We start from the raw sequence: 25,662 nt of genomic DNA, 5'->3' as shown, positions 1-25,662 counted from the left end.
GGTAGGAGCAGGATCTGGATGTGAGAAAGTTCACACATGCTTAAGAACATGTAGAAGCCATTTTAGAGCTGCTGGCATGTGTGTTTTCACATTCTCTTAATCATCAAGTAAGTGTTTTAAAAGTGCTGCAGGCAGCCAGAGCTTCTGCATCATATCCTTCCCTTTTAGGAAGCAGTTTGGGACCCTCTCAGGGAAGGGCCAGTGAGACCCACTCTTGGGTAGGTGAGGAGCTGCTGGCACAAGGAAATGGCAGAATGAGCAAACCTTCACAGTCAGCCAGCCTGTACAGACTGGAGTGGCGCATGCAGCAGTGTGGCTGCTCTTGTATCTCCTGTCTGGGGGCATGTCTGCTGCTGAAGACAGTAGATGCTGTTATCGTGCTGGGCTCTGATGTGGGAACAACATATCTGCCTTTCTGTCTGGTTCTGTGTTGATCACCTAAGTTATGGCAGTAAAGACATAAGCCAAATGTGCTGAGACACATGGATTGCACCCTCTAGAGAAAGACTGCATTTATGGATTCTGTTTTAAGATTTTGCTCACCAAGTTGCTGTTTGACATTAAATTGAGTAATGCTGACCTTCTAGGGCTGGTTTGAAGGACAAAGTCAAGAAAGGATCACCCTCTGTGTACTCTGTTGCTTGTAACTCTCTCCTAACCATTCCTTAATGACACTATTGGAAATCAATTCTTGGCCTGAACTACTGAAGCAATTCTCATATAGTCTCAGGTGGTCAAAGATTCTTGTTATATCATCTGAAGTGTGTGGGCTGTTACTGATCAAGGCAAGCCATAGACATCTTTCAAAGAACAGAATTTAATTATCTATGAAAGCAGAAGAAAGGATAGGAAAACCATTTTAAGGTACACTTGGGAAATAAAATTACTTTAATGAAGCTATCTTCAGAAACAGGACGTGTAGATCCTGTGTTTGCTCTAAGATCTCATACCTCTCCCTCCCAGAAAAAAAGATCAAAGTGAATGGATAAAAACCTGGTTATATTTTCCCCTCACAGGACACTACAACGTCTGTGCGGATAGGTCTTATGATGGAAGAAATGATCTTCAACCTTGCAGATACACATCTGTTCTTTAATGACCTAGAGGTATGTAGCTGCTTATTTTATTTAACATCTCTCTCTCTAATCATTTGCATCTGGTCTACAAACTTGTTTTTCTGGCCAAGAAACTTTCATTTTTGACCCCAAAGAAATGGGCCTTAGATGCCTTATTGGAAGCATACTTCACTGTGTCCCTTTGACATCTTCATTCTGTTAAGGAATTTTTTTTTCTAAATACACAGTAACAATGATGGCCTTTGGCAGTTTTGCTAAATCTAATAATGAGGACATTGCTGCTGCTTCTTCTGAAATTTGCTATTTAATAATTTTATTAAGCTAAATTAGCAAAGATCCTATGGGGCAGGTAGCAATTAGTTGTGAGCCACTGCAGAGGGTTTAAAAATGGTCTCTGTTCTTGAGGATATTCTGTTTGCACACGCAGAGCAGGAGGTATGCTCAACCTGAGGCACACTGCAGGATGGAAACTGGGACTTTCAACATTAAAGACCAACAGGAAGAATCCTTCCTGTTTGTGGCTTGGTTAGATCTGACTATGCCTTATACAAAGCAGAAATCCTTTTGAATACAGTAAAATTCAAGCCAAGTGATGCTAGCAGATGATGATAAAACAAAATCTAACATCCCTGGATAGACTTCTGTGGTCTTTTTCTTCACTTGAAAAAGAAGGAATTTGTTTCTGTGCCAGATGAAATAAGTTTTTGTGTACCTGATGAGTTCAGTGTGAACTTCTGGTTCTTTCACTGCTTAATTGTACTGTGATCCTTCGCATTACAGGAGGTACAACCTTTTCTGCCACCTGTCTCCTTACAATCTGAAGTTTTGCTTGCTGAGAATTTTCATTTCCTTTTGAAGACAAGCAGTGGCCAACACCTGAACTGACAGATATTTCCCCTTTCAGCTCTTTTCAAAGAGGGAGTTGGTGATGAGGTTATGAGAAGTACAAACTGAAAAGGTCCTCCTTTGGGAGAGGGAAGGGGAAGCTGCTGTTTGGAAGTCCAGGGTACTGTATAAGGAGTGATAATATTTAGTATGCAACCAGCACTTTCCACCCATCAGATCTTACCATCTAATGCAGCAAAGCTCCATGTCCTGCAGAAAGTCAACCTCTGGAAAACCTCTCCCTATGTAGACTTTTGCAAAAATATAAGTTGGCAAGTCATTTTAAAACAAGTTTTTTCCTTGCTTCACTTACTGCTCTAAAACATGAAATGAAGTATAATTAGGAGGGATGACACAGGAGGGCATACAAAGATGATAACTAAAACTGTTTGTGTAAGTAGTGCTATTTTGTTGCTGCTTGAAACAAGAGAAGCAAATTTCAGTTTGGAGGAAATTGCAGCAGTAGTCATCCATCTCTGTTCATTAACCTCCCTACTCCTTCATTTAGGATGATAAATAAAAGTCAGGTTTGAGTATCCAGAAAGTCATACTTAAGTATCGCACATCACCAAGCACAAGGCTTGGACCAAAAAAAAATAGGTGGTGAATCATGTTCTTAAACCAGAAAGAAGAAATTGGTAAAAAACAAGCACAGAAGCTGATTCAGCTCTAGACCCACAAACATTACCATATACATTAGCACCATCATGTGGTATAACACTAGTCTGTACAGGACAAAATAAGCTAAAAATACTCAAACCCTTTTCTGAACATCTTCAGTGTTGGGGCGGAGTGAGAGAAGCTGTAACTGAACAAGCAGCAGGGTAGCTGCCCAGCTGTCTACATGATGGGGCACACTAGAGATGTGCTGCCCCATGACAAAGGATCAAGGCACCAAACCTTCACAAAGGAAGGCTGTGTGTTGCACTTCCAGGGCATGCAGTGACACAAGCATTGCTCTGTTCCAGAGGGTCATTTGCAACATAACCCAGGCAAGCAAGGCCTCTGTTTTCTGAGCCCCATGTTGAAATCATACAAGTGTGTGTTTGCCACACTAATTTGTCCACTCGTAGGGCATATAAGCACAAGTATAGGCCACACAAGATGTTGTGTACTTGTATGCAGTGATCACACTGCAGCATATATCAGGAAATACTCAGTTGAAAGGAGGTATCCTCACTTTCTGTTCCACTTTTGGGACACTGGGGAGAGAAGAAGTTGCCCAAGGTTACAGATCACAGTGAAGTTAAAATACAAACTCTGAGCTTTCTAAGGTTGAGCTTTTTCTCCCAGATGCCTTTTGTTCACAGTGCAATGCTGGCTAAAGAATATTACCTTCTATCTCCAGTCCCTCTGGAGATATTGTTGTCTAGCACTCTGGAAAACAGGTATTAAGGACAGGAGGACTGACAAGGGGGTGAGGAATTAACAAACAAGGGGATTAGTGTGTTTACAAGTTACTGCCTTTCAGAACCATCCCTAGAGGTTTTGTGTTCTGGGAGCTGTTAACTCCCCACCTAATGAGGGATGCAACCTTGGCTGATCAATGAATCCATAAGATGTTTAAAAATCTCTCACACAGTCCTGATATGCAAACAGTGACAAGCTGTGCATCCATCAGTTGTTTTCATATGTGCACAAGACACCTCAACAGCATTTAGAGTGAGCATAAGCAATAACAGAAGGCGATTCTCCATGCATCCTCAGGAACAGCTTGTGTTTCGCAAGGAGGCAGCAGAGGCTTTCTCCAAGCCTGCAGTACTGTTTCAAGGATGCATTAGCTCAGGCTCCTTCACATGTGGGTACAGGGGTCTGGTCCCACCTGGAGGCAGGTTGTGTGGCACAGACTGACCTAGAGATACCACAACAATAAAAACAGTTCAGTTCCCAGAGCTGTGAGGGTTGGCTGAGGTCTCACAGGTTTGACTCAGTTACAGGCTGTATGTACCACACATCATATCCCTCAGAGATCCTAGAGCATCATTTTAAAAAGTCAGCAGATGTGAAAACTGGGATGTGTTCCCACTGCAGACATCCACTCCAACAATCTGGTCCTCCTTTGCAGCAACCCAGATATCCTGCCTTGATTCCCTGCTCACTAAGATTTCAAAGAAATTCTGCAAGAATGAAAAATTAGTCTTGTAACCAAGAAGTAAAACATGGTCCATGTTCTGCTTTTACCAGCTTCCCTGTGTTTCACCCAGTAACACGATAGGCTCAGCCGGCGGACTATGAGGTAGCGTCTCACCAAGTGTCATGGTATTTTATTAAGTTAGAAATGTGATAGCTACTGTTGTCACACTTCAGTGTACAGAACAATTCATTCACAAATGAGAAAAACAGATCTCTCCGCAAATACCTTTCCCCTGACTTAATGCCCTGCATCATGCAACTGAAGTGCAGTGGGCTGCATCAATATTATCCCAGCATGGCTCACAACAGCCATTGGGAGCTTAAAAATGATGGGGGTAGAGGGGAGAGAGAGAAAGAGATGCCAGCAGAGATCTGCTATTCAGCCTCTTGGCTCAAATTATGTACAAAAATACACACCCCAGTTATAGGTTGATAAGAGGACTAATAGGACAAGAACAAGATAAAATTGTGTCTTTGAGCATTCTCAAATGCTGCAGAAAATCTCATGATCACGAACAAGAACTACCTGTGACATTTTGCCATTGATAACAAATTTGGTTAATTGTTTGGGGATGTTTTTCTTTTTTTGAAATGGGCTAGTTTAAAGTAGCTCATAAACTAATTGTGTAAAGAAAGTAAGACAAATTCTGTGGTTTACAGAATAATGTAGAGGTGAAAACTAACTGTACCTTAGTTAGCTGCAGTTGTTCTGACTTTGGGGTCCTGTTGTACCAAGTGCTTTTTTCTTCTATTGAAAAATCAACCAGAGCTTTGCTCTGATAAGAGCTCATCAGCTTGAATGAAGGCTTTCTGTCTTGTTCTAACTTGCAAGGGTCATGGAGAAAGGAGATTTAAGGTGGTGGGAGAAGCTTCCTGTTTTTAACTCTTTCTAATCTTAATGCTAAGACTAGGAAACAGACCAAAGAAATAACATTTCTCAAATATTTGAGGCAGGGCCTCCACCATTCGAACAATGAAGAATTTTGGAAGATAAGATCTAGAGTACATGCTTCATGCAGGCTGAGCTCCAAGTATACATTCTGGTTAAACTTCCTGTGCATAGATTTCCTCATTACTGACACACATTATTCCTTCACTCTGTCTGTGGCTGGGGCTATGAAAGGCTGCCGCCTTCAATGCTTCTGTCCAGCTTCCCTACACATCAAAGCTCAGCCCCCTCAGAACAAACAGGGAAAACACTGGCAGGACAGGCGTCTCTGGAAAGTTCTTTGGGACAGATCTCCCTGTGTAATTATGTGGGTATACACCTCCTGTCAAAAGCAGTATTCTCACAGGGGGACAGGCTGCCAAATCTCTGCCTTATCATGCATACAAAGTTTAAAAACCACAGTTTTCCTGGCAAAAACCCAAGCATCTCTCTCCCTCCTGTCTGCATAGAAGGGAGTTCCACTTACTCTAGTATTCAAGCACTGTTTTGCCCTTAGATAGTGGCAGATCTCACATACACACTCTCTGTCTAGTCACATTTTGTACAAGTGCTATGTGATGCTTGTTCCTGACAATTAACTGGCTAGACTATGCCAGACAATACTAAGATTTTATCTTCTTAATATTACATTTAATGCAATTTTTCATCATGTTCTTTCAGGTTTATTTCCAAAGCATTTACTTACTGCTGTATTTTTTTCCATACGCTTCTCAGGACTGTGACCAGATCCACATAGATGATGTATCGTCAGATGATAACGGTCAAGATCTAAGGTATGGGATCTCCTGGAAGCTGCAGGTCAGATAGTCCCCAGCTGTTTGAAAATAGGAGGGGGCTGGTCAGTGATGTAAAATAACATTCTCAATCATGCACCCTCTTCCTTTCCTGGCTCCATGCTGTCTGCATTAAGCACACAGTAGCGCAGAATCACCTTTCTCACATTAATATGCATGTGCCTACTGTCATGCTCTGACTGTACTGAGCTTTGAACCATTCTGGGACATATACTTAAAACTAACTTGAAATCCAGTCAGTCTACCCTAGTTTCCGATGTGATTTGGCCAGACACTTAGTGCAGGTATGGCCAAAATCCTTCAAAACCATATCAAAAGATTTCCCACTGCCCAACCTGTAATAAATACGTGGGCTCAGAAGTGAGATTTATGGACCTTGCCATGCCAGAGTTCTGTCTGGTAGAAACTTATACCAAAATTGCTCCAAACATTATTATCTAAGTTAGATTATCATGTACCTAAAAATACTTCTCTACAATTACATCACCTTTACCAAAGTGTTGGCTGCAGAGTCATGATAATTGGCACGAGACTTAAATGGAAGAGCTCATAAAGAGCTTTATATTTTATGTTTTTATGGCTGGTGATTATGAGAAATGGGTGCAGAAAGAGCATGGAAAACTATGAAGTCTTTTAGGGAAGAGACTTTTTCTTCTGCAGAGAACACTTGAAAGATTTCTTGCTGAACTGCTAGTCTGTGCTCTGCAATGCACTGAAGTGGCACATATCCATTTAGGTCCTTTGCCTCTAGTGGCCTGTAAGCAGGTGAGGCTGGATACTTTTGTAGAGATTGATTAAAACATTAATTCGGGGTTTATCTCAGTCAGTGCACTTACCTTGAGTGAATAAAAAGTCTGTATGCTAACAACACATCTTGAATCCTGTGAAAAGCCCCTCCCTGAATGGTTTCAGTTGTTTCAAAAATACTTTTCAGCTGCTCCTGGTTTGTCTGTGTGGGAAATGAAGCTGAGCTGACTGCAGTATGTTAAGCATAACAACTCCTCTCTGGATGTTCTAATGCAGAAATAAAGTGGCATCAGGGCTCTCTAGATGGGGAAATTACTGTGCAGTAAATCAGGATGTGAATGTACAAGCACTGGCTACCCCCCCAGTGAAGAAGCACTATAACCTGAGCTAACTCCAAGCTGCACCTGAGAAGGATAGGCCTGTCCCCCTCAGCCTTTTTGTCCCTTCCTTTGCTCTAGTTCAAGCTGAGTTCCTTCAGATCTACTGGGTCTGTGACCTGATCCGACCAGCTGTGCCCAATGAGCTGCAGCTGCCCCCTTCCATTGCAGCTCAGTCTGAGACCTGCTCAGACCATGAAACCTGTCCTGATGCTGTCATCCAGCAAATGTTTGAAGATGACATGAGCTGGTACTGGCTCTTTCCGTGCCCTGCCTCCCAAGCTAGGGAACTGATCCAGATGAAAAGCAACTTCTTTTTAATTCTAATTCTATTATCTTTTAACTGGAACAGTTTCCTGATCTGGTTCACCTCAGTGCTGAAGAAGTCTTTGTACCAGCCTGTGCTGGTACAAAGAAAGGGACATCGAGGAGGGCTGAAGACAGGAGCAAATGCATGGTAGAAGGCAAGATTGCTTCCTTCAGAGAAACTGCCTGTTTAAGGTGTTTGTGGAACTGACACTTGCTCCAGTTCATTGTGGTAATTACTCTAGAGTTGCTTTGAAGTATTAACTCAGTTTTAAAACAAAAGTAAACGAAAACTTGACACGTTGCAGGCAGTTAAGGCTCCTTTAGTTAATTTCTTAATCTTTTTTCTTGGTCTAATTTGTGTTCAGAGCCTGTGTAGCCATATAGCCAAGTAGTAAAAGGTAACAGCAGGATTTTCTCCTTTAGGATGTATTTCTGCAGTTCCTTCAGCAGCCTGGGCAAGAGGCAGTTGAGGAAGTTCAGTGACCTGAGGACACGCAGATGTTTTGTAGTCCAGAGAACTGGCAAGGAGTGATGAGTAACTTGCACTGTGTTTACAGTCAGAACACCTTTTAATCTGTGCTAGTAACCATGCTAGAGATGAACTCCAGTTCTGCACAATGTGTCCTGAGCGTACCGCTGCTGCCACTTGTCTTTATATTTCTTTTCAACTGTTTCCACTCCCTGCTTGCACTGTATAGACTGCAATTTACTGACCTCTCCCCTTCCCTTCTCCCTTTCCCAGCACATATAACTTCTCTGCGGATGGCTTTCACAGTTCCACTGCCAGCACAAATCTGTGTCTGGGCTCCGGTGTGCATGGGGGAGTTGACTGGATGAGGAAATTAGCATTCCGCTACCGTCGGGTCAAAGAGATGTACAACACCTACAAAAACAATGTAGGGGGTAAGTGTCTCTGGCCAGGCAGCAAGCTTGCCTTTCAACTCCCCAAACACTTCTGACCCTGCTAGGGACATCTCTGGAGGAGGTGTAGCAAGCATCCTGATAAGAGTACTTAACAGAGAGCTGAGCAACTGTTTCAGCAGTCATCCTTAAAGAAGGTTGTGCACAGGATTTGCAGGAGATATGCTAAAATACCTGGTTTAGTGGTTCAGGAGGGACTTAAGTTGAAGTGTGGGGCTTTATTTTGTAATTTCTTAGGCAGGAAAGTGACCTCCAATTTTCTAGAAAGCTTAGTAAGCAAGCAAACAGTTGAAAACTAAATATGCCTTTTGTTTTCACAAAACACGTAGGTGATCTCTGTCTGAAGACATTCTTGTATCATAACTACTTGTTTTCAATTCCCCCAAAACAATACCACCAGGTATCTTCCTTCCTCTCCAGACAGTTCTCTCAATAGGCTGCTCTGCTTACCTTTTAGGACATCAGTGCCAGGTCTCTGACTAGAAAGAGAAAGAAGCAAACCTCAGGTCCTTCTCGCCACAACCAGGGGTTTGTTTTGGTTGGAGAAGCCTACCCACATGTACTGGAAATGGTGCATAGCTTTTCAGGAGAAACAAAACCATCCTGGCTTCAGGTGCCTCTCAGCTCAGGCCACTGCCTACTGTACACAGCTCTTGCATCCCTTGCTCACTTCCCATGGAAGTTCTAATGAGGCCCCGCAGCCTGTGGGTGACTGATACCATTCTGCTGGAGAGAAAGGAAGCTGAGCTGCAGTCAGGCTTTGTGTCCCTCGGGGCAGAGCCTTGGAATGGTGTGGCAGTGGGCAAAGGGATTAGCCTGCACCAGAGATAAGAGAAGGACAGTGGGAGAGTGAGGGTTCAGAATACAGACAGGAGCCCTTTGGCATTCTACATACAAAGCCATGCAGCTCCCTTTCTGTGCTTCTGCAAAGATGCTTTCGCTGCTTACAGGTTTAATAGGAGCTCCTAAGAGGGAAACCTGGCTGCAGTTAAGAGCAGAACTGGAAGCGCTGACTGATCTCTGGCTCACACATGCTCTGAAGGCACTGAATTTGATACATTCCCGGTAAGAACAACTTAAAGAATTGCCTGCAGGCTTGATCCAGGATCCCCTTTGGTTCCCTTTATTCCCCCCTGTAAACAAATCAAGACACATTTATAGTGACTTTCCTGGCCACATCTGTGGAAGCCTTGTCTACATACGTTTGGCAGACCTGAATAACGAAGGGTTGAGATGAGCTTGAGATGGTGACCTGACCAAAAGAAGTCATTCTTTTCTTGCCTTTCCTTGGCTGCCTCATCTGTGGCACACTTTTCATATGAGCAGATTTACAAAAGGGTAGGAAAGGGAGAAAATGGTCTTTTATCCCTGAACATGTTCACTTAAAGCACAGACATGCACTACTACACAGTGTTTAAATTCCCACAAAACAGCTCCTGGCATGTATGCAGTAAGGCTGCATCACTGCTACTAGTGTGTTTTATGTTTTTTCATTCTACTAAGCTGCTCAGAGACATTACCAGTACTCACATTATCTGCCTCTAGCTGCATAATCTCCCAGGGGCTTGTGAACTTCCAGTGGCAAGACAGGTTTTCTTCCTACCATCTTTCAGACTAGAGTAAAAGAGAGAAACACAGACTACTATTTCTACTAACATTTGTTTTCCAGGCCTAACTGTGTGAATGTGTTGGTAACAACAACTCAGCTTATACCAGCTCTTGCTAAAGTGCTTCTCTATGGACTGGGCACTGTCTTCCCCATTGAAAACATTTACAGTGCAACAAAAACAGGTAAGAGCAAACTAACTTAGGCCTCACCAAAAATAGACTGAGGTTCTGTCCCTAAGTCAAGTCAGGCACAGCCATCCAACCCTATTGCAACAAACAATGTATGAGGTTTTTTTCTAGCTCCATGTTTATACATGGAGCTAAATATACAATTATAATTCACATCCTGACTGGCCACAGTTCAGCCAGTACAGACTAGGGGAAGAAAGAACAAAAAAGAAAAAAAATCAAAGTCTTCCAAAGAGTTTCCATGGGGGAATGAGCCTGAGAAATACCCACCATCCTATGGAACATATACTGGGTGTGGGATATTCAGCTGCACCCAGCTAGGAGGAAGAAAGTCTGGTTGGACCTGTTACATACAGGAACACCGTTTGGATCTTCTTACTCTTGCAGAAGGGTCAAGTGTGCTGGGTGAGCTTGAAGCTGCACGAGTAATCAGTACTGGTAAGCTTGGTTTGGGGCTTTTGTTGCATTCTGTTCTTTCTGGTATAAGTGTTAGAATCTCTGAGATTTGCATTTTCATATTTTGGCTGCAACCAGAATGAACAGAAGAGGGCTCTTGAGTGTCACATCAGTCAACCAACTGAGGGTCTAAGCAGTGCATCAAAATCACACAGCTTACAGAAAACTGTCAGCACCTGAAAGTCCTTGGCTAATAAAGAAAATATAGAGATATAGACAATCCATCTTGGATGAAGATTCAGTTAGGTTCTAATTCCAAAAGAAAGCAAGGAAAATAGCAGCAAGTTCACTTAGGTCCCAGCTACAGTTCCAGCACGTGAATGTATGAATACAGACCCACTGTATGTGTTTAGATAAAAAATGTCTTCTCTTCTGTTGCTTAGGGAAAGAGAGCTGTTTTGAAAGAATAATGCAAAGGTTTGGAAGGAAAGCCGTGTACATTGTAATAGGAGATGGTGTTGAAGAGGAGCAGGGAGCAAAAAAGGTACAGTTTGTGGATGTCATGCTGGATTCTTCCAAGTTTTCATTTCAATGACCCTTTCTTTACTTAAGCATTTAATGAAGCTCCCTCCGTTTGAAACAGTTTGCAATTAGTCTCATTTCTTTAATATGCAAAATACTCAAAACCTCAGAAGAAATTTCATACAGTAAATCCATCCCACCTTGGCAGCTGATGCTGTTTCTCAGGTAGTTGCTGTGTCGCATATTCCTGGAATTATTCTTACTTAATAAAGATGGCTTTAAACATACGAAAAGGAAAACTCCAATGTGTGATCTCAGGTCCACAAGCAGGTGAATTTCTGTTCTGCATATGTTGCTTTTGTAAGTTCTGGATTATTGGAATTAGTTTTCAATTACTAATTATAATATGCATCTATACCTACATGTATTTGTATTTATGACTCAGGGAGATCATAGGGTGTAACATCTTCAGAGTGAACAACAAAAGGACTAGCACTGCATTGCTGCCTTTATCAGTGATCTGTGGATCGGTGTGATTAATTTCACAAGCACAGTGAGACTGGGGTGATGTAATGAATACAAAGTAGAACAGAAACTGCAAAAGCAGCATGGTCAGCAGTAACAAGCCCTCAGTAGTATTTCATGCTCACTGCAGAGATGTGGCCTGCTGGCATAGATAGCCTTAGAAAGAATTAAATTAACCTGTGCTTCCAGTTGAGTCTTTGAGTCATTAGTATCCAGTCATTGGGAAATGAGAACTGGAGCTTTAGATACCATTTAAAGCTTCTTTGCTTTGGGTAGACTGTAAGAGGAGAAAAGCTGGAACTCCAGAGCCTGGAAGAGATAAAAGCAAAATTTAAGAAGACCAAAGCTTGCAGTCTGCTTACAGTGACTGAGGTGGTCACAGCCAGAGATAGAGCAAGGAGTACCTTCTGCCATACATGTGGAATATCAGTGTAGGAGTCTTGGAAACATGGAGAGCAACAATCAAAGGCCTGAAGGAAAGCAGTCAGGTACGTCAGCTGGATTGTACAACATTAGAACTGGACAGCCAAAGTTTTTATTTCCAGCAAAAACCTGCCTGAAATCTCCATTTATTTGTAAAGGGCTTTACAGGGACAGGAATACAATTTGTTAATGGCAAGCATTATTTGCAAGGTGCCTTCGTGCATCCTAGGTCTTGCGCTCCTGATGTGCCTGCAGAAATGGGATTGAGCTGCACTTGCTTCAGGAGCATTGCACATGATTTGAGATGCAAGAACTGACTGCATGAGTCCTACCTGAAGCAAACTAGTTGATTTTTAATAGGCACAATGGAAGCAACAATACCTGTACCCGCCTTGTAAAGCTAGCTAAATCTGCAGCTGGTTCTCAAGTTCATGAAGGGTTAAGTAATTGTCAGAGAAGAGTCCAAAATATATGACTGGGAATGAAGCGATAATAGCCTGCTGCTTTTGACAGCCCAGTGCCATACTTCAAACGCAGTGGGTCAGTGAACATGACTGCATCAAAGGCTTTGAGAGCTCTCTGGCTCTATGAAGAAGTGGCAAGGTTCAACAATCCTCTATGCCAGGATTTCAAGAGCCCTCTTGCTTGTGTCTCCTGGCCTAAGCAGCTCTCCCATTAGCACAGCACATTCTTTGCTGGGCTGTCACCTCCTTTGATTGATGACAATCATTAGTCAAGGTTTCTACACACCTGAGCTTTACACACACACAAAAAGGGGGGGGCAGGCAGAGCCTTTCACTGTTTTGCCGACAGCACTGATAGTATCTCCATTTTAGTGGGTCGTTTTTCTTCACCTGTCTGATTAGTGATAAATCTGTAAATGCTGAACAACAGGAGGGGCCGAGAGGCCATGTCGTCTTCTTGGTTAAGAAAGAAAAATAGATAATGTAATGGAAGGGGTTTAATAACAACCAGAGCAGGCAGAGAGAGAAGGAAATAACTTTTCCCCATAAAGTGAAATTGCAAAGCAATGGAGTCCAATCACTTCAGTTGCGTTTGCTTGCTGTCTACACACTGATCAATAGCTTGAGGGAAACATTTGTTTACTGATAGGCAGCATAGCAGAGGGAAGCTTGAGTTGTATTTAAACATTAGAGGAGTGTAAATAGACACTCTAAAATAAACATCTGGAAGCACTGGAGGTTTTCACACAGGCAGGTACACACGGGAAAGGCACAGCTCCCGTCAGCAGAATCACTTACCAGGAAGTATATATTCTCTCACTCTTTGTCCAAAGTATTTATCCAGAAGCAGCACATTTACAGTGGACTTTTTTACAGCGATGAAATGCTCAGTTTTATTGCCATGCTGGAAGGGCAGTAAGCTTTGTCAGTTAAAGCTTTCTATACATCTGTTGCTGCACACACATCATGGCTGTACAGAGATGGGTATTTTGGGAGGAAGCTGAGAAAATCCCAATCTCAAATGTTAGAAAATTTAAGTGCAGAAATGAGCTGTGTTTTTGAAGTAAAACTGCTTTAACTATTTTGGAGAAGAAACAAATCCAGCTCAAACTCCAGGCTCTCCAGAACATTCCAAGAGAAGTCATATTTAACAGCTAAAAGCAAGTTCTAATTATTTTCATGTTATCTCTTTGCAAGCTACTACAGGGGTTTAATCTATTGCTAATGAGTGCAGAACTGTGTTGTTATCATGCTTTCAGAGAGCGACTCCTACCTTGCCAGATTACACTTCCACCTCAGGTCCCTGCCTATCACACCTTTCTCTGAGGCAGGGATGAATAATTGATCTGAGCAATGTTGCCAGTTCCTACAAGAGACCTGCTCTTCCAGTTAACTTGGAAAAGAGCTGACAGCAGCTTTCTCTGGTGATGTTCACCTGAACCTCTAGAACTACTACAATTCTAGAAACATTCCTAATTAATCCATGGAAAAAAGAATAGGAGAGTAAAGTTTAGTAGCTAGTACTTTCACAAAGTCCTGCATCCTCCAGCATCCCTGAAGCAGGGCACTCCTAAACTGTGGAGGATCTGTCTTCCTCTCTGCATAGAAAGTATGTCAGCAAATAGAGACTTCCCCCTCCCTGCCTTCCTGACAAGCCACTGGCCCAAGTACTAAGCTTGTTCCTGAGTGTGCAAACTAAGAAAGTTGTTTTGATCTCAGTATTAAACAAAAACCCAAAAATGCCCTCTTTTGGTTTCACTCTAGCACAACATGCCATTCTGGAGAATCTCTTGTCACGCTGACCTGGAAGCTCTGCGGCACGCCTTGGAACTTGAATATTTGTAGCAGATCCCAACATCTTAGAACTGTGAGGGCTTCACTCAAACTATGGCATCGGTTCCACCTATTCCTTGAAACTTTCTTAGTACAAAAATCCCACAGCAACTGCAGATTTTCTGTTTTGTGAAGGAGAACCCTTTCAGTGGAAAGCCTTTAAGAACTTGCAGCCAAAGAACATTGTATCAAGTCCTTCTTCCTTTGGGCAGAGGAAAAGCCTTTGGATAACTCGCTGGGGGAATTCTGCAGTTGAATGGTTATGCTGGATGCATAGAGCCGTAACTGCCTTTTTACCATCAGCACCAAACACTATGAGACTTGGGCCTATGTGTCAGTTTTCTTGCTTTTGAAGGGGGAAGAGGACACAAGAAAGGAATCTCTGCACAGGACATCCATCAATGGGACCTTCTGAAAGAGTGAAATTGTTGATTTCTTTTTTTTTTTTGTATTTTTTAATTTATGAACTAATCTCATTACTCTGGTATTCAGCTCTGTACCTGTGGTTTTCATTTGGCTTTTTGAGGTGGGTGGGTGGGCGGGGAAAGTCTTGCCACTCTAAATTAATAGTTCATTTCTCCAGAGAAAACTCTGGGGAGAATCATATTGTGTACATTAATAGTAAGGACACATGGTCCTTGGTAAGAACTATAGCTGTGTTTTTAAATCTTACATAGATGGTATGTGAACTGTGCATGTGTCTACACGGTGCCTTATGCTGCCATCTCGGTTTGGGGAGCTGGGGGTAGGGAAAAAAAAGTACCTTGTGATGAGTGAAAGGCATTAAATAAAAACATGTTTACATTTTGGGGGACTAGCTTACCTGCCTTCCCTTCTCTCCAGCCACTCCTGGACCTAGAGGTGTATGTAGGATACATCCTCCCTAGGCTCTGAACAGAGCCCCCTGGGGGTAAACTGGAGTCTGTGGCCAGGAACTCTCATCTGTTGGTGGGGCAAAGACAGAAGAGAGCCGATGACTGTGCCTGCAGGAGAGAATGTGGCCACTTGGTGAATCTAACTTGTGCTGCAAAGGAAGGCAAAGGGCAAACAAATATTGCAGCTGTGCATATTTATTTTTATGTAAATAAATGCATCTACAAGTAAGCTTCAGCTTTAGGATTTCTGCTGAGCTCACCAGTTCCATCTGCTGTCAGAACATTGTGATTCTGTGGGCCTGGATGAATCTCATTTGCTTTCAAAACTGCTCATCCTTGCCTGATGGGGAAGGATCTGAGCCCCACTGGAGCAAGGTGTTGGAGAGAAATGCAGCAAGTAGTACAATCCCTTCTCTCTCATGTGTGAATCAAGATCAAGTAAGGGGGTTACACAAGTGTGACACCAGTGTCACACAGCCCGAGTGATGCTCTGAACGTCCAAAGAACATTCACTCAAGAAACAGATGTATTGCTAGAGCTGAGAGGGGGTTTTCTGCCAAACTAAAACAGAAAATCAAAATAATCTGATCTCAGTCTTTGGCTCAAAAGGTAGCAGCCATAAAACTTGTCAGCTACACTTGTCAGGAGCAGGCATGGCCAAAACCATCCTTCCATACCTGCTTTGGAGGCATCGGCACAGAGCTGCTTGCCAGGCCGAGTACACCACCAACCAAAATGGGATGTTTCTAGCAGAGGTGCTGCTTGCTGAGAAGCATGTGGAGCAGAACTTTTCCCTCAAGGTTTTCCAGCTGTAAGACTGTCACAAGCAGGAAGTTTTAACACAAGTCAAGGAAACCAAACTCAATGGAGAACTGACTGATGCTCACAAGATAAGCACTCTGCTAAATAAAACCTTTGAAAGAGGAACAAATGCCAGGGATGGAGACTCGTAAGAAAGCACAACTTCAGTGTTTTAACACCCTGTCAGTCACCTCATTGCTGCGCCTCAAAATTCCAATTTTGACACCTGCCTTGAGTCAGTTATTTGAGTACTGATTTTTTTTTTTCCTAAAGCTTCTTGGATCTTTTCCCAAATGTGTTGAATGATTTTCAGTAACCGGTAGTTTTAAAAAGCTGATTTCTTTTACTCTGCAATGCTGTGTTCATGCTCATTACCAGATTCCCGTTCTGCCAGTGCTTGGGCCTGGTGTAAAGCTCTGGCAGGTCTTGCAGCTCAGCAGGTGTGAGCAGCAGCTCCTGCACCTACCTCCTGTGAGCCACCCACACAACCACTCCTCTGGCCAAAGCCTGATGCTGAGTCACACCATACCCCTGCTCAACCCTGCATCCTCCTCAGGTGAAGGGCTGAAACAAAACACACACCCCCCCCCACATTAACCTTGTCCTTGGGGTCCCTGCACCCATCTGCTCCCAACTGCCTGGGAAGTCATGGAGTACAACACAATGTGAATGTAGCTCTTACAAACCACAGGAGCCATTGAGATGACGCACTCCAAAAGGAACATGATTCTTGGGTCTGGTCTTGAAATTTCTATTTGTTAAACCGGAACCTGGATCTGAGCTGTTTCTGGAAGCAGCTTGTACAAAAATCCCACTTTGCCCTTGCCCAGCTTTGAACAGTTCAGATGCAGCAGCAGAACACAGCTGGAAAACTGCAAATAAATAGTTGCAAAAATGCACCCATGGCTGGGGATGGAAGAACACCTCACAGGCTCACTGGTTTGCCCATTTCCTGTAGCGAGTTTTTCCTCTGGTTCTCCTGCCTGACCTCCCAAGGGCTGCAGGGTTACTGTAAGCTACACAAAGCAGGAACGCAGCTGTCCCATTCCTGCCCCAGATGCCTGCTTCCTGCCCCAGCCAGCTGTGGTTCATGAGGTGCACTTCAGAACCCTGCAGTCACAGCGATTCTCCACATTTGGCCATTATCCTATGGGGTGCGCCACTGACAGGCAAGGTGAGCACAGCAGAGCCAACACTGGGCAAGTGGTGGTTTGTATAAAATGTGTTTTTTAAAAGGAAAGAAACCATTTTACGAATTAGAATCCATGATTCCCAGAGAAAGGGTAACTGTTCTTAGGGACTTTAGTCCCATATTTCCACCTCTGTAATGGATCAAGCGCTACATTCAGGGGACAGCTGAACACAGACAGTAGAACCCACGGCACCCCTCTGCCCTGACAGACCTGCACCGAGGAGGAACTGGGGAGCCTGTGGCTCCGGGTAGACTGCATTCCTCTTGGCTGCTCAGTGCTCCTCTACAACTTAACCACTTGCATTTCTGTGATTCAAGCACTGAGCAGCTGATTCAGTGAGCACCAGCACAAGAGGTGACAGCACAGCTCACCCTGCATGCAGAGACCAGCCACAGTGCTCCCACCTGAGCACAGCAGCCGCTCCACTGGCCGGCAGTGCCTGTGGCTGCACTGGTCTGACCATCTCTGCCGGGCTCCTCACACTCCTCCACCAGTGCCAGGCTCCTGTGCTGAACTCCATCCAGAGCAACCCGATGCTAACGCTAAACCTCGGAGCACCCCAGTGCTGCCCGAGCTCCTGCCTGCCCCAGTTACACTAAAGCTGGGAAAATGCTGCCACCATCTGGCACAACTTCGGAATTGACTGGCGCAGACGAGGAACACCAGCACCCATCTGCCCTCCTTCCTGAAGGCTCAAATGACAATGGATCAAACTCCAAGTTAATTTTGTCTCCAAAACCAGAACAGTCAGCAGTGATAACCCACGTGCCTTTCAAAAGGTTATAATAGAGGATGCAAGCCCAAAGGACATCCTGTGCCTGGAGCTGAAGGGGGAAACAAGTTTCCCCAGGATGAGATGTGGCCAAAGAGGCTTTTCATTGTGTACAGTGTGCTACCCCTGCCCATCAACTCCATACCCCATCACTGGCATCCCTGCATGCAGCCAAACAACAGGACAGCCATCCACTCAGCCCAGGACTGAGCCTGGTATCACAACTGAGGAACCTACACTCTCAGAGGTAAAAATTCCAGACCCAGCACAGGATATTTTCCCAAACTTGGTTCCAAAATAAACAAGGGACACACTCCACAGGGAAGAGGGAGACTCTAGACACAAATGATGGATGCAGCTTATGCCTAGTCAAAGTATTAAATCATATATTAAATAAAGTTGCAGCCAATCTTTTAAATTCACATCACTGTCATCTCCTCCCATGATGTGCAAGCCAGAAATGCATTCTTCCTTCACTTAACACAAAAACAATCCTCAAACCCACAGTTAACTTTGTACCATAACTAGGCAAAATACACAAAAACTATAGTCACGAGAACATAGAATCATAGAATAGGGTTGGAAAGGACCTTAAGATCATCAAGTTCCAACCCCCCTGCCATGGGCAGGGACACCACACACTAAACCATGCCACCCAAGGTCCAAGATGGTACCTTGGATGTCGACCTGGTAACTCTTGCTGGGAATTATAACTATATATTTATGTAAATCTTTACTAGGATTTGCTCACCTGTTATTTTACACAAGGAAAGAAAACAAGTCTTTATAGAAAAAACAATGCCCATAAAACAAACCAACCAACTGGTTGGAACAGGCTCCCAAAAGCCATGTGGTTTCCTGTAACAGTTTCTGACTTGGCCATCTCTCCTTTTTCCTCCTGACAGAAGAGCTTGTTTCAGTGATACCAGGATTCACTTTACATAGGGAAGGCCAAGACATCATTCCAAGCTTTCAAGATTTGTGCTCATCTTTGTTGGAGCATTAGTTGGTTTACAAGAGCATGTAACAAGGTAACTACAGGAGCAGAAACTTAGGACAACATTCACAGTAGGATTCTAAAGTCAGCAATTTCCTTACGTTGCTGTTCCTTCCAGCAGATCGTTCAGACACACACAACAGCTTCACCCAGCTCATGCTCTCTTAGAGGGCTACAACCATACCCACCACCAAAGTCCCCATTTCTAACCCACAAATACACCTGACAAGACAATGTGTGTCAGTGCAACCCCAACCAGTGAGTGAACAGATGTGACACAGCAAGCACCAGCCCCTTGCAGCAGTTAGAACTGGCAGAACACGGATGTCACTGAGCTGGGCTTCTATTTACTGACTGTCCAATGCAGCTTAGGCTCAAAGGTGCCAACACAAGCGAAGCTATGGAGGATCTGTAGGCTGCAGAACTGAACGTTCACTCGGACTGGAACGGAGCTGGGACACAAACCAGTTTTCTAAAACAGTTTAATAAAGGAATGGTGACGTTTCTTGGAAAGTGGGAGGAACCCAACGGGCACTGTGTGTGCCACCTGCCTGAGTCACGAAGAAACACAACTGTCAAAAAAGATATTTAAGTTTAATACAAATTTTATACAAAGAAAATGTGAAAAAATACTTCCATATGCTAAAAGCAATTATGCTTCACAAATAAGGCCAGCTAGGCTATTTCTGACACAACTGCAAGTCACCAACAGTCTGTTCTCGCTTTTTTTTCTTCTAATATTTTTTTCCCCTCTAATGTGGGTTCTAGCTGGAGACTGTACAAACCGCATTCTTTTATAAACAATGGGAGAAATCAACATGACTAAAATGTACAACAGAATGTACTGGAATGATATCATACAATTAATTTTCTCATATACATACATCACCTTTGCTTTGTTCAATGCTTTCGTTTTACACAACATACAAAATGGTACTACAGTATAAGTGTAACAGACGGCATTTTCATGGGTTACTTTCTCTCATACTGTACTGCTTCATGCTTACATAAAAACATAAATCCCATCATATAAATAATACATGCTCTGGCCCAGCATCAAAAGTCCTTTGCCTGCCTTTCCCCATCCATGTTTTTCTCCGCACCTGGTTCTTGTCCAAAGTCCTTTGGGAGGATTTGTACAGAAATAAAACTGAACTGTGAAGCATAGGAACAAACTTTACTCCTTTCAATCTTTGCTATCGACGATCAGACACTGTGTTACACCCAGTTGGCATCACACCTTCCAACTCCTCTGATACTAGACTGAATGAGATTTCAACATATCTGTAAACAATGCAAATTTTAATGGACTGCTCATTGTAAAAAACAATGTAAATCTTTATGTATTTCAGGTCCACTGATTGGAATATTGTAATTTACCCAATACAAGTAACTGAAAAAAGACTCATCACTTGGTTGCTCAAAGAAATTCTACAAGAGTTTCAAAGTGCAGAAATTGTTTTCAGTCCAACTGCAAATCAAATTGTTCAGATCTCATGATCACGTTATTTGATGCGTAACGGCAGTTTCCCAAGACCAGTTTTCAGCGTCAGCTTGCAATAAGGCTGTTTTAAACCTTCTTTTTCCAACTCCAAACACTCTTTATAAGTTAAAGTCAATACAAATATAAAAAGGAGATGGTACTCTAATGACATCCACAAATTGTACATTATTTACAAAAGAAGCATAGATTTAATAGGGATCTTACCTGTCCTCAGCTTTTCTGAGCCAGCGCTAATGCTTTACATTAATGTAGTGTAGTTACTGCTTTGTACACATATACAAAGCTAAAGTCTGAACCTCTGAGGTTAATCCAAAGAACTGTGTTTATTTTTCACATTTCTATTAGATCTATTTATTCCAACAATTGTATGGACTTCTTGTTAGCAGTTAGACTCTTCGTACTTGGACTGGCATTGTGGTCTGAACATACTGAACTCCAGTTTGCATTGCCACTGTCCCAGCAGAAGGACTTACCGCTACAGGAATGTTCTGTGGATTAAAACCAAGAGAAACACATTGTTATGTTACAGGTCACAAACATGACCACAGAGAGATTTCTTTTCCAGGGGAAATCCAGAACAAGCTCCAATTGTGTGCATGAATTAATACCTTTATTACTGCAGCATTACCTCATTCCAGAGTAGGAAGTAGTGTGTTACTTTCCTGTAGCCAGAAGTTTATCTGTATTAGGATTACTACTACATAACTACAGGGACAGGTGCTCCTGTGGGTACTGTACACATTCTGTCTGTGCTTTGGAGAGTTCGGTTTTCATAGTTACATCCAGTTCTGTGTTTTCCCAAAACTAATGCATGGGAAGAGGAAAAAGGGCTAAGAAATTCGTCATTTGAAAAAGTTCTGACAAATCAAACCGGAGTACAAAAATACCCTCGTTTATAAGTATATTCTTGTTACACATTACTTAAAGATTTTTCCCCAAAAGGAACTCCCCCATGCATTCAGTCTACACAGAAGTGAACAAAGAACATCCATCTGAACAAAAAGGTACTTAAGTTAACTTTTGCACAAATCAATAGCAAAAAACATCGGCATCACTGGGAACTGTCTTACACACCCTGTAAAAATATTAATATAGAATAAACTTTTCACTGCCATCATACAGATCATGATTTATACATCTCGACAAATGACATTTCAGGACATCTCTATAGGTGGCAACTGGTTCTACAGATGCAGAGACAAAGGCACGAGAATGTTAAACAATCTGGTCAAGGTCACGTCACTCTGGAAGATCTGGAAAAGGATTTATTGAATCTCAAGTCTGTATCTTAACCTTCCTCCAAAAATGTGAGAAAGTCTAGAAATGTCTGTACCATACAAACTGCAAGTATGTTTCGACACAATTCCAGTGCTGCACAACTGCATCCGTTTCAGTTCACAATATGTTGTGGAAGAGACAGGAAGTGAGATCCTGAGGAATCTGAAAGGGATGCACAGATCTTCCCCCTGATGGTAGTGTGACATTCCAAAGAGAACATGGAAGAAGAAATACAAGTTCACTGAAGCCCAGTGTTTGCCCACACTGTTCTAAGAAACCACGTTAGTGTCTTGATGGTATTCAGCAGAGACTGTGAGTATCCCTACTGAGATGGGTTGCAGCCTAGAGTGCGTATCAGCTCCTTTGTGACAGTCTGTGCCTTCCAGAAGCCTACTCATCCCATTCCCTGGAATGCAAAGATGATGAATTTGTATTTTTACATTATTTTAACTGCAGAAATAATAACACACAAACATGGAATCAATTTGCTAAATAAATTAAAAATTACTGCCATTTTGCAATGATTTCAGATGTGTACAGAGGGTTCAATGGAAATGGTACCCAGAAGATACACGGGAAGTTGTTCAGAGGAGGAAGTTCCTAGTTGGACACAAAGTGCAAATTGAACCCTAAAGAAGCCACTGTGTAAGTTACTGTTAGTACTAGAGGTGGGGAAATTCGGGTTGCCACAGTCACCTTTTAAATACACAACTACACAATGAAAAAGTTTCCATTCTTACAGCGATCGGGACATGGAATGTGCCAGACTCCTTAAGTGTGTTAAGATCATTCCCTGAGAGGCAAATTTCCACCTCTGCCAGTTTCACACATATGTACATTTTGCATACATATTAAACATGCACTAAGGTTTAAAATTACTTAAATTGCACGTGCAGTCATTAGAATACAGAGGTGTCTGTAGCTGTGCAAGACTAATGCAAATGTGTACAAAGATTTAAACATGCACAAATAAAGGTTGAAACCTTTTAGACACTCCAATTATGCTTTACAGAACTCAATACACTTGGGTATTACAGAAAACCAATGAAGGGAACTGCCATTTTTTCTGGGTATTACACAAAACCACCTTATGATCTTACAACCTCTCAGCTACTCACAAAAAAAGGAAAAGCCTAATGTCTTTGATGTTTGCTGTTTGAGTTTAAAACACACATAAAACCTTGTTGTTATAGTAATTCAGTCCAAGCAACTTCAGGCCAGTGCTGCAAAGGTGCACAGTGCTCTCAGTTGAGACAAACGGAGTTAAAATGCTCCTAAGGAATGTGAAAAGTCATGATCCCCACGAAGAGCAGTAACGTTTGTGTGGACTCTAATGGCTATGAAGTACTGTGTGTGTGTATTCATACATACACACACAGAGGCATGTATCCTGCAGCTGGGAGAGCTGTGGGGTGTGCACAAGGCGAGAGACAGAGTAACTTCCATTGCAAACCAGGCCTCACAGTCACAGTGTGATTAAGGTACACTGTTCCAGTGGTTCATAGTTGCTTTATAAATCATCTCACTTTAGTCAGAAAGGGAACTGAAATTACGTGTGGGCTTCTCTGCTGACACCAGTCCTGAGGCAGAGCATACTGTTCAGCTACTGGGGCCATATCAGCATGTGCCTCTTAGTAAGAAAGGTATCAGCTCAGTTGCCACACTGGCTCCAAGGTGAGCTCTGTAGAACATGACCAGTTAAAATTATGGGATATTCTGATACATAAAATACAGAAATGGAAATCACTTGTGTCCCATCTCCTGGGGGAGACACCAGGGAGTTAATGTCTCCCTGCTTACGTCTTTGATGGAAAAAACAGTCTTGATTCCAAGGCTATTTCTCATAATTTCTTAACACTAATGTGCAAGGCTGCATGGGAGATACACTACTGATGAATGCACATTTCCTTTCAGAGTTACTGAGATGTCACAGGAATATCAAGCATAGCTCAGAAATAATTAAATCTCTTTAGGATACAATAGACAAAAAGATATTTAAAAGATATTTAAAATGTATTCTATATATTTACATTAATGTTGTAGCCAAGTATATACATGAAATGGAGAGATAACCAACATAATAATGTTGTAAAGTGGAAGTCTGACTGCCCTCAATGCCTTCACTATACTTAGTGACAATTTCTGAATCCTTGTAATAATGAATGATGAAATGAAAGGGTGGAATGTTGCACAGCAAAATAAGACATTTTGCACTGCAAGTTGAGACTATACCAGTGAATTCATCTCTTGATAGAACAGCAGACGGATACAACCCCCCAGAAATACTGAGCAATTTTAATGCCAGGAACACTACTACTGCAGACTTGAAATGATGATATTGTACTTACAATTGTGGGTTGAGTAGTTGGAATATAGGTGGTGGTCTGCGGTACCTGGACCAGTTTTATAGGCTGGTTGCTTGTCACACCTGTTGCTATCTGCAGAGACAGCACAGGCAACCTCAGTAGAAGTCTCAGCTTTTACATAAATTCCACCTAGTTGTTATTATTATTAGAATATGAAATTTATGTGGGATGTTTTTGTTTGTGTTAAAAATTTGCATCTTAATGAATTCACAGGTTACTGCTTTGTTAATAAAACAAAATTCAAATTATGAACATGATCAATGCATACAGCATGATGTTTCAGGTAGAACATCTACATGAAAGCAATTCCAGATATGTGTAACTGGAATATTCCCTGGCAAGTGTTCTAGGTAACTGATTTTCTCCCATCCCCTATTTCCCCAGTAAAACAAAGGTTGTGCTGCCACAAACGTGTACAAACACTGACTGAGCCAGAGCTTAACTTAACCAAAGCACCCAGGTGGAACAGCACATCCTTTTTCCCTCTACAAATCTGTTTCCCAGGTTACTCCTTTAAGATGACCTGTCAAGCCAACAGATCTAACACCAGACAGTAGCAAAAGTGTCAAGAAATGAACACAGCTCTCTAGTTTACTATGCTTCCCAATTCTATAGGACTATCTCAATGAGACATCATGCTGGAATCACAATACTACAAAATTAGTTTGCTTTTAATATTTTAAAATACAACAAGGCTCCTACTGATGTGGGGGATCGTGTGTAAAGATTTGAAGGATCAGCTCCCCCCCACCCCCCAAAAAATTTTTCATGTAATAAACCTTGCAAGGGCAGAAGAAAAACGATGCTGAAATTGCTAATAGTCAAGCCCTACCTATAAAGCAGAATCTTCTCTATAAACATTTTCTATATATGCAATGTTAAGTCCCTTTTATTAGAGCATTTGCTCATCCTTGCCTACTGAATACTATCAGAGTAGATGCTATGGAGGATTTCGTAACTGTTCCGTTAACTGTAGATCCAGGTGAATTGTTGTATCAGTGTTATGGAACATTGTGGTACCCTAGTGGCAGTCTGTCGTGATAAAGTAAGTTGATCTGAATGCAGGTCTTGAGCTTGGCCTCTGAACCCCCAGGCAAGAAGGGCTTGGAAGTGCTGCAGTCAATATTGCTTATCAGAAGGCAACTTGTATCGAAAGATCCAGACCAGAAGCTACACTGATGGGTCCTGGAGAGAGAGAGAGAAAGAGGTCCAGTCCCCTTTGGCTGGAAGGATGAGTCAAGCCAACACAAGGTTTAATCAGGAATGAGTAAAGGGGAAAGGGTGTTCCCAGAGGACAGAAGGAGATTTCTTTTGCCAAGATGAAGAAAAAAACCCCACTAATTCCTATCTCACTCCCCAAATCACACTCTTTGAAATATGCAAAATGATCATTAATTCCTGGCTGACCCAGGGAAGCCTTTAGGGGCAGGTTGCAGAGAAATCTTACAAATTGCTTTTGACTGAAGTGACCACAATGATACTCACTGTAACACTCTCTTTGCTTTTATCAGCTGAACCTTCTTTTTCCTTAGGGGTGCTGGCTGTTTCTGTGGGTGTAGGCTGCGCACTTGAACTGGGCTGGGATGATTTATTTAATGTTTCTGTGCTAATTTCAGTATCTGTTTCTTGCTGTGTTGCAGTAGCTAAAAATAAAGGAAAAAGAGAGACAGTAGCCATAGCTCCTGTGTACCAGTCCACAGGCATGTAGCACCCATGCAAGTAAAG

The 25,662-nt window shown here is 42.5% G+C and overlaps 2 protein-coding genes across 9 annotated transcripts in view; one reads left to right on the top strand and one right to left on the bottom strand.

Annotated features, from left to right (window-relative positions):
• Positions 1-14,955, top strand: part of EYA2 (EYA transcriptional coactivator and phosphatase 2) — a 48,750-nt gene extending 33,795 nt beyond the window's left edge. Inside the window, exons 9-15 of the mRNA XM_005146721.2 lie at positions 1,017-1,106; positions 5,758-5,816; positions 8,013-8,173; positions 9,142-9,256; positions 9,861-9,982; positions 10,828-10,928; positions 14,083-14,955. Of these exons, the coding sequence (XP_005146778.2) occupies positions 1,017-1,106; positions 5,758-5,816; positions 8,013-8,173; positions 9,142-9,256; positions 9,861-9,982; positions 10,828-10,928; positions 14,083-14,163 (729 nt within the window). The 3' untranslated portion in view covers positions 14,164-14,955. The remainder of the gene's footprint in view (positions 1-1,016; positions 1,107-5,757; positions 5,817-8,012; positions 8,174-9,141; positions 9,257-9,860; positions 9,983-10,827; positions 10,929-14,082) is intronic.
• A 4,409-nt stretch (positions 14,956-19,364) lies between these two features.
• Positions 19,365-25,662, bottom strand: part of ZMYND8 (zinc finger MYND-type containing 8) — a 51,374-nt gene continuing 45,076 nt past the window's right edge. For 2 of the 8 annotated variants that reach the window (XM_031046949.2, XM_031046950.2), the window contains exons 20-22: positions 25,423-25,580; positions 23,920-24,009; positions 19,365-20,781 (exon numbers count right to left, since the gene is read on the bottom strand). In XM_031046949.2, coding sequence (XP_030902809.1) covers positions 20,680-20,781; positions 23,920-24,009; positions 25,423-25,580 — 350 coding nt within the window. In that variant the 3' untranslated portion in view covers positions 19,365-20,679. Of the gene's footprint in view, positions 21,978-23,919; positions 25,123-25,422; positions 25,581-25,662 lie in introns of all 8 variants that reach the window. The other 6 variants (XR_004080242.2, XR_004080240.2, XR_004080241.2 and 3 more) reach the window with 6 other exon arrangements.

This window comes from Melopsittacus undulatus, chromosome 10 (genome assembly GCF_012275295.1).
Source record: "Melopsittacus undulatus isolate bMelUnd1 chromosome 10, bMelUnd1.mat.Z, whole genome shotgun sequence".
Lineage (NCBI taxonomy): Eukaryota > Metazoa > Chordata > Aves > Psittaciformes > Psittaculidae > Melopsittacus > Melopsittacus undulatus.
Note: the sequence above shows the minus strand (reverse complement) of the source record. Positions and strands in the feature narration are given on the sequence as shown.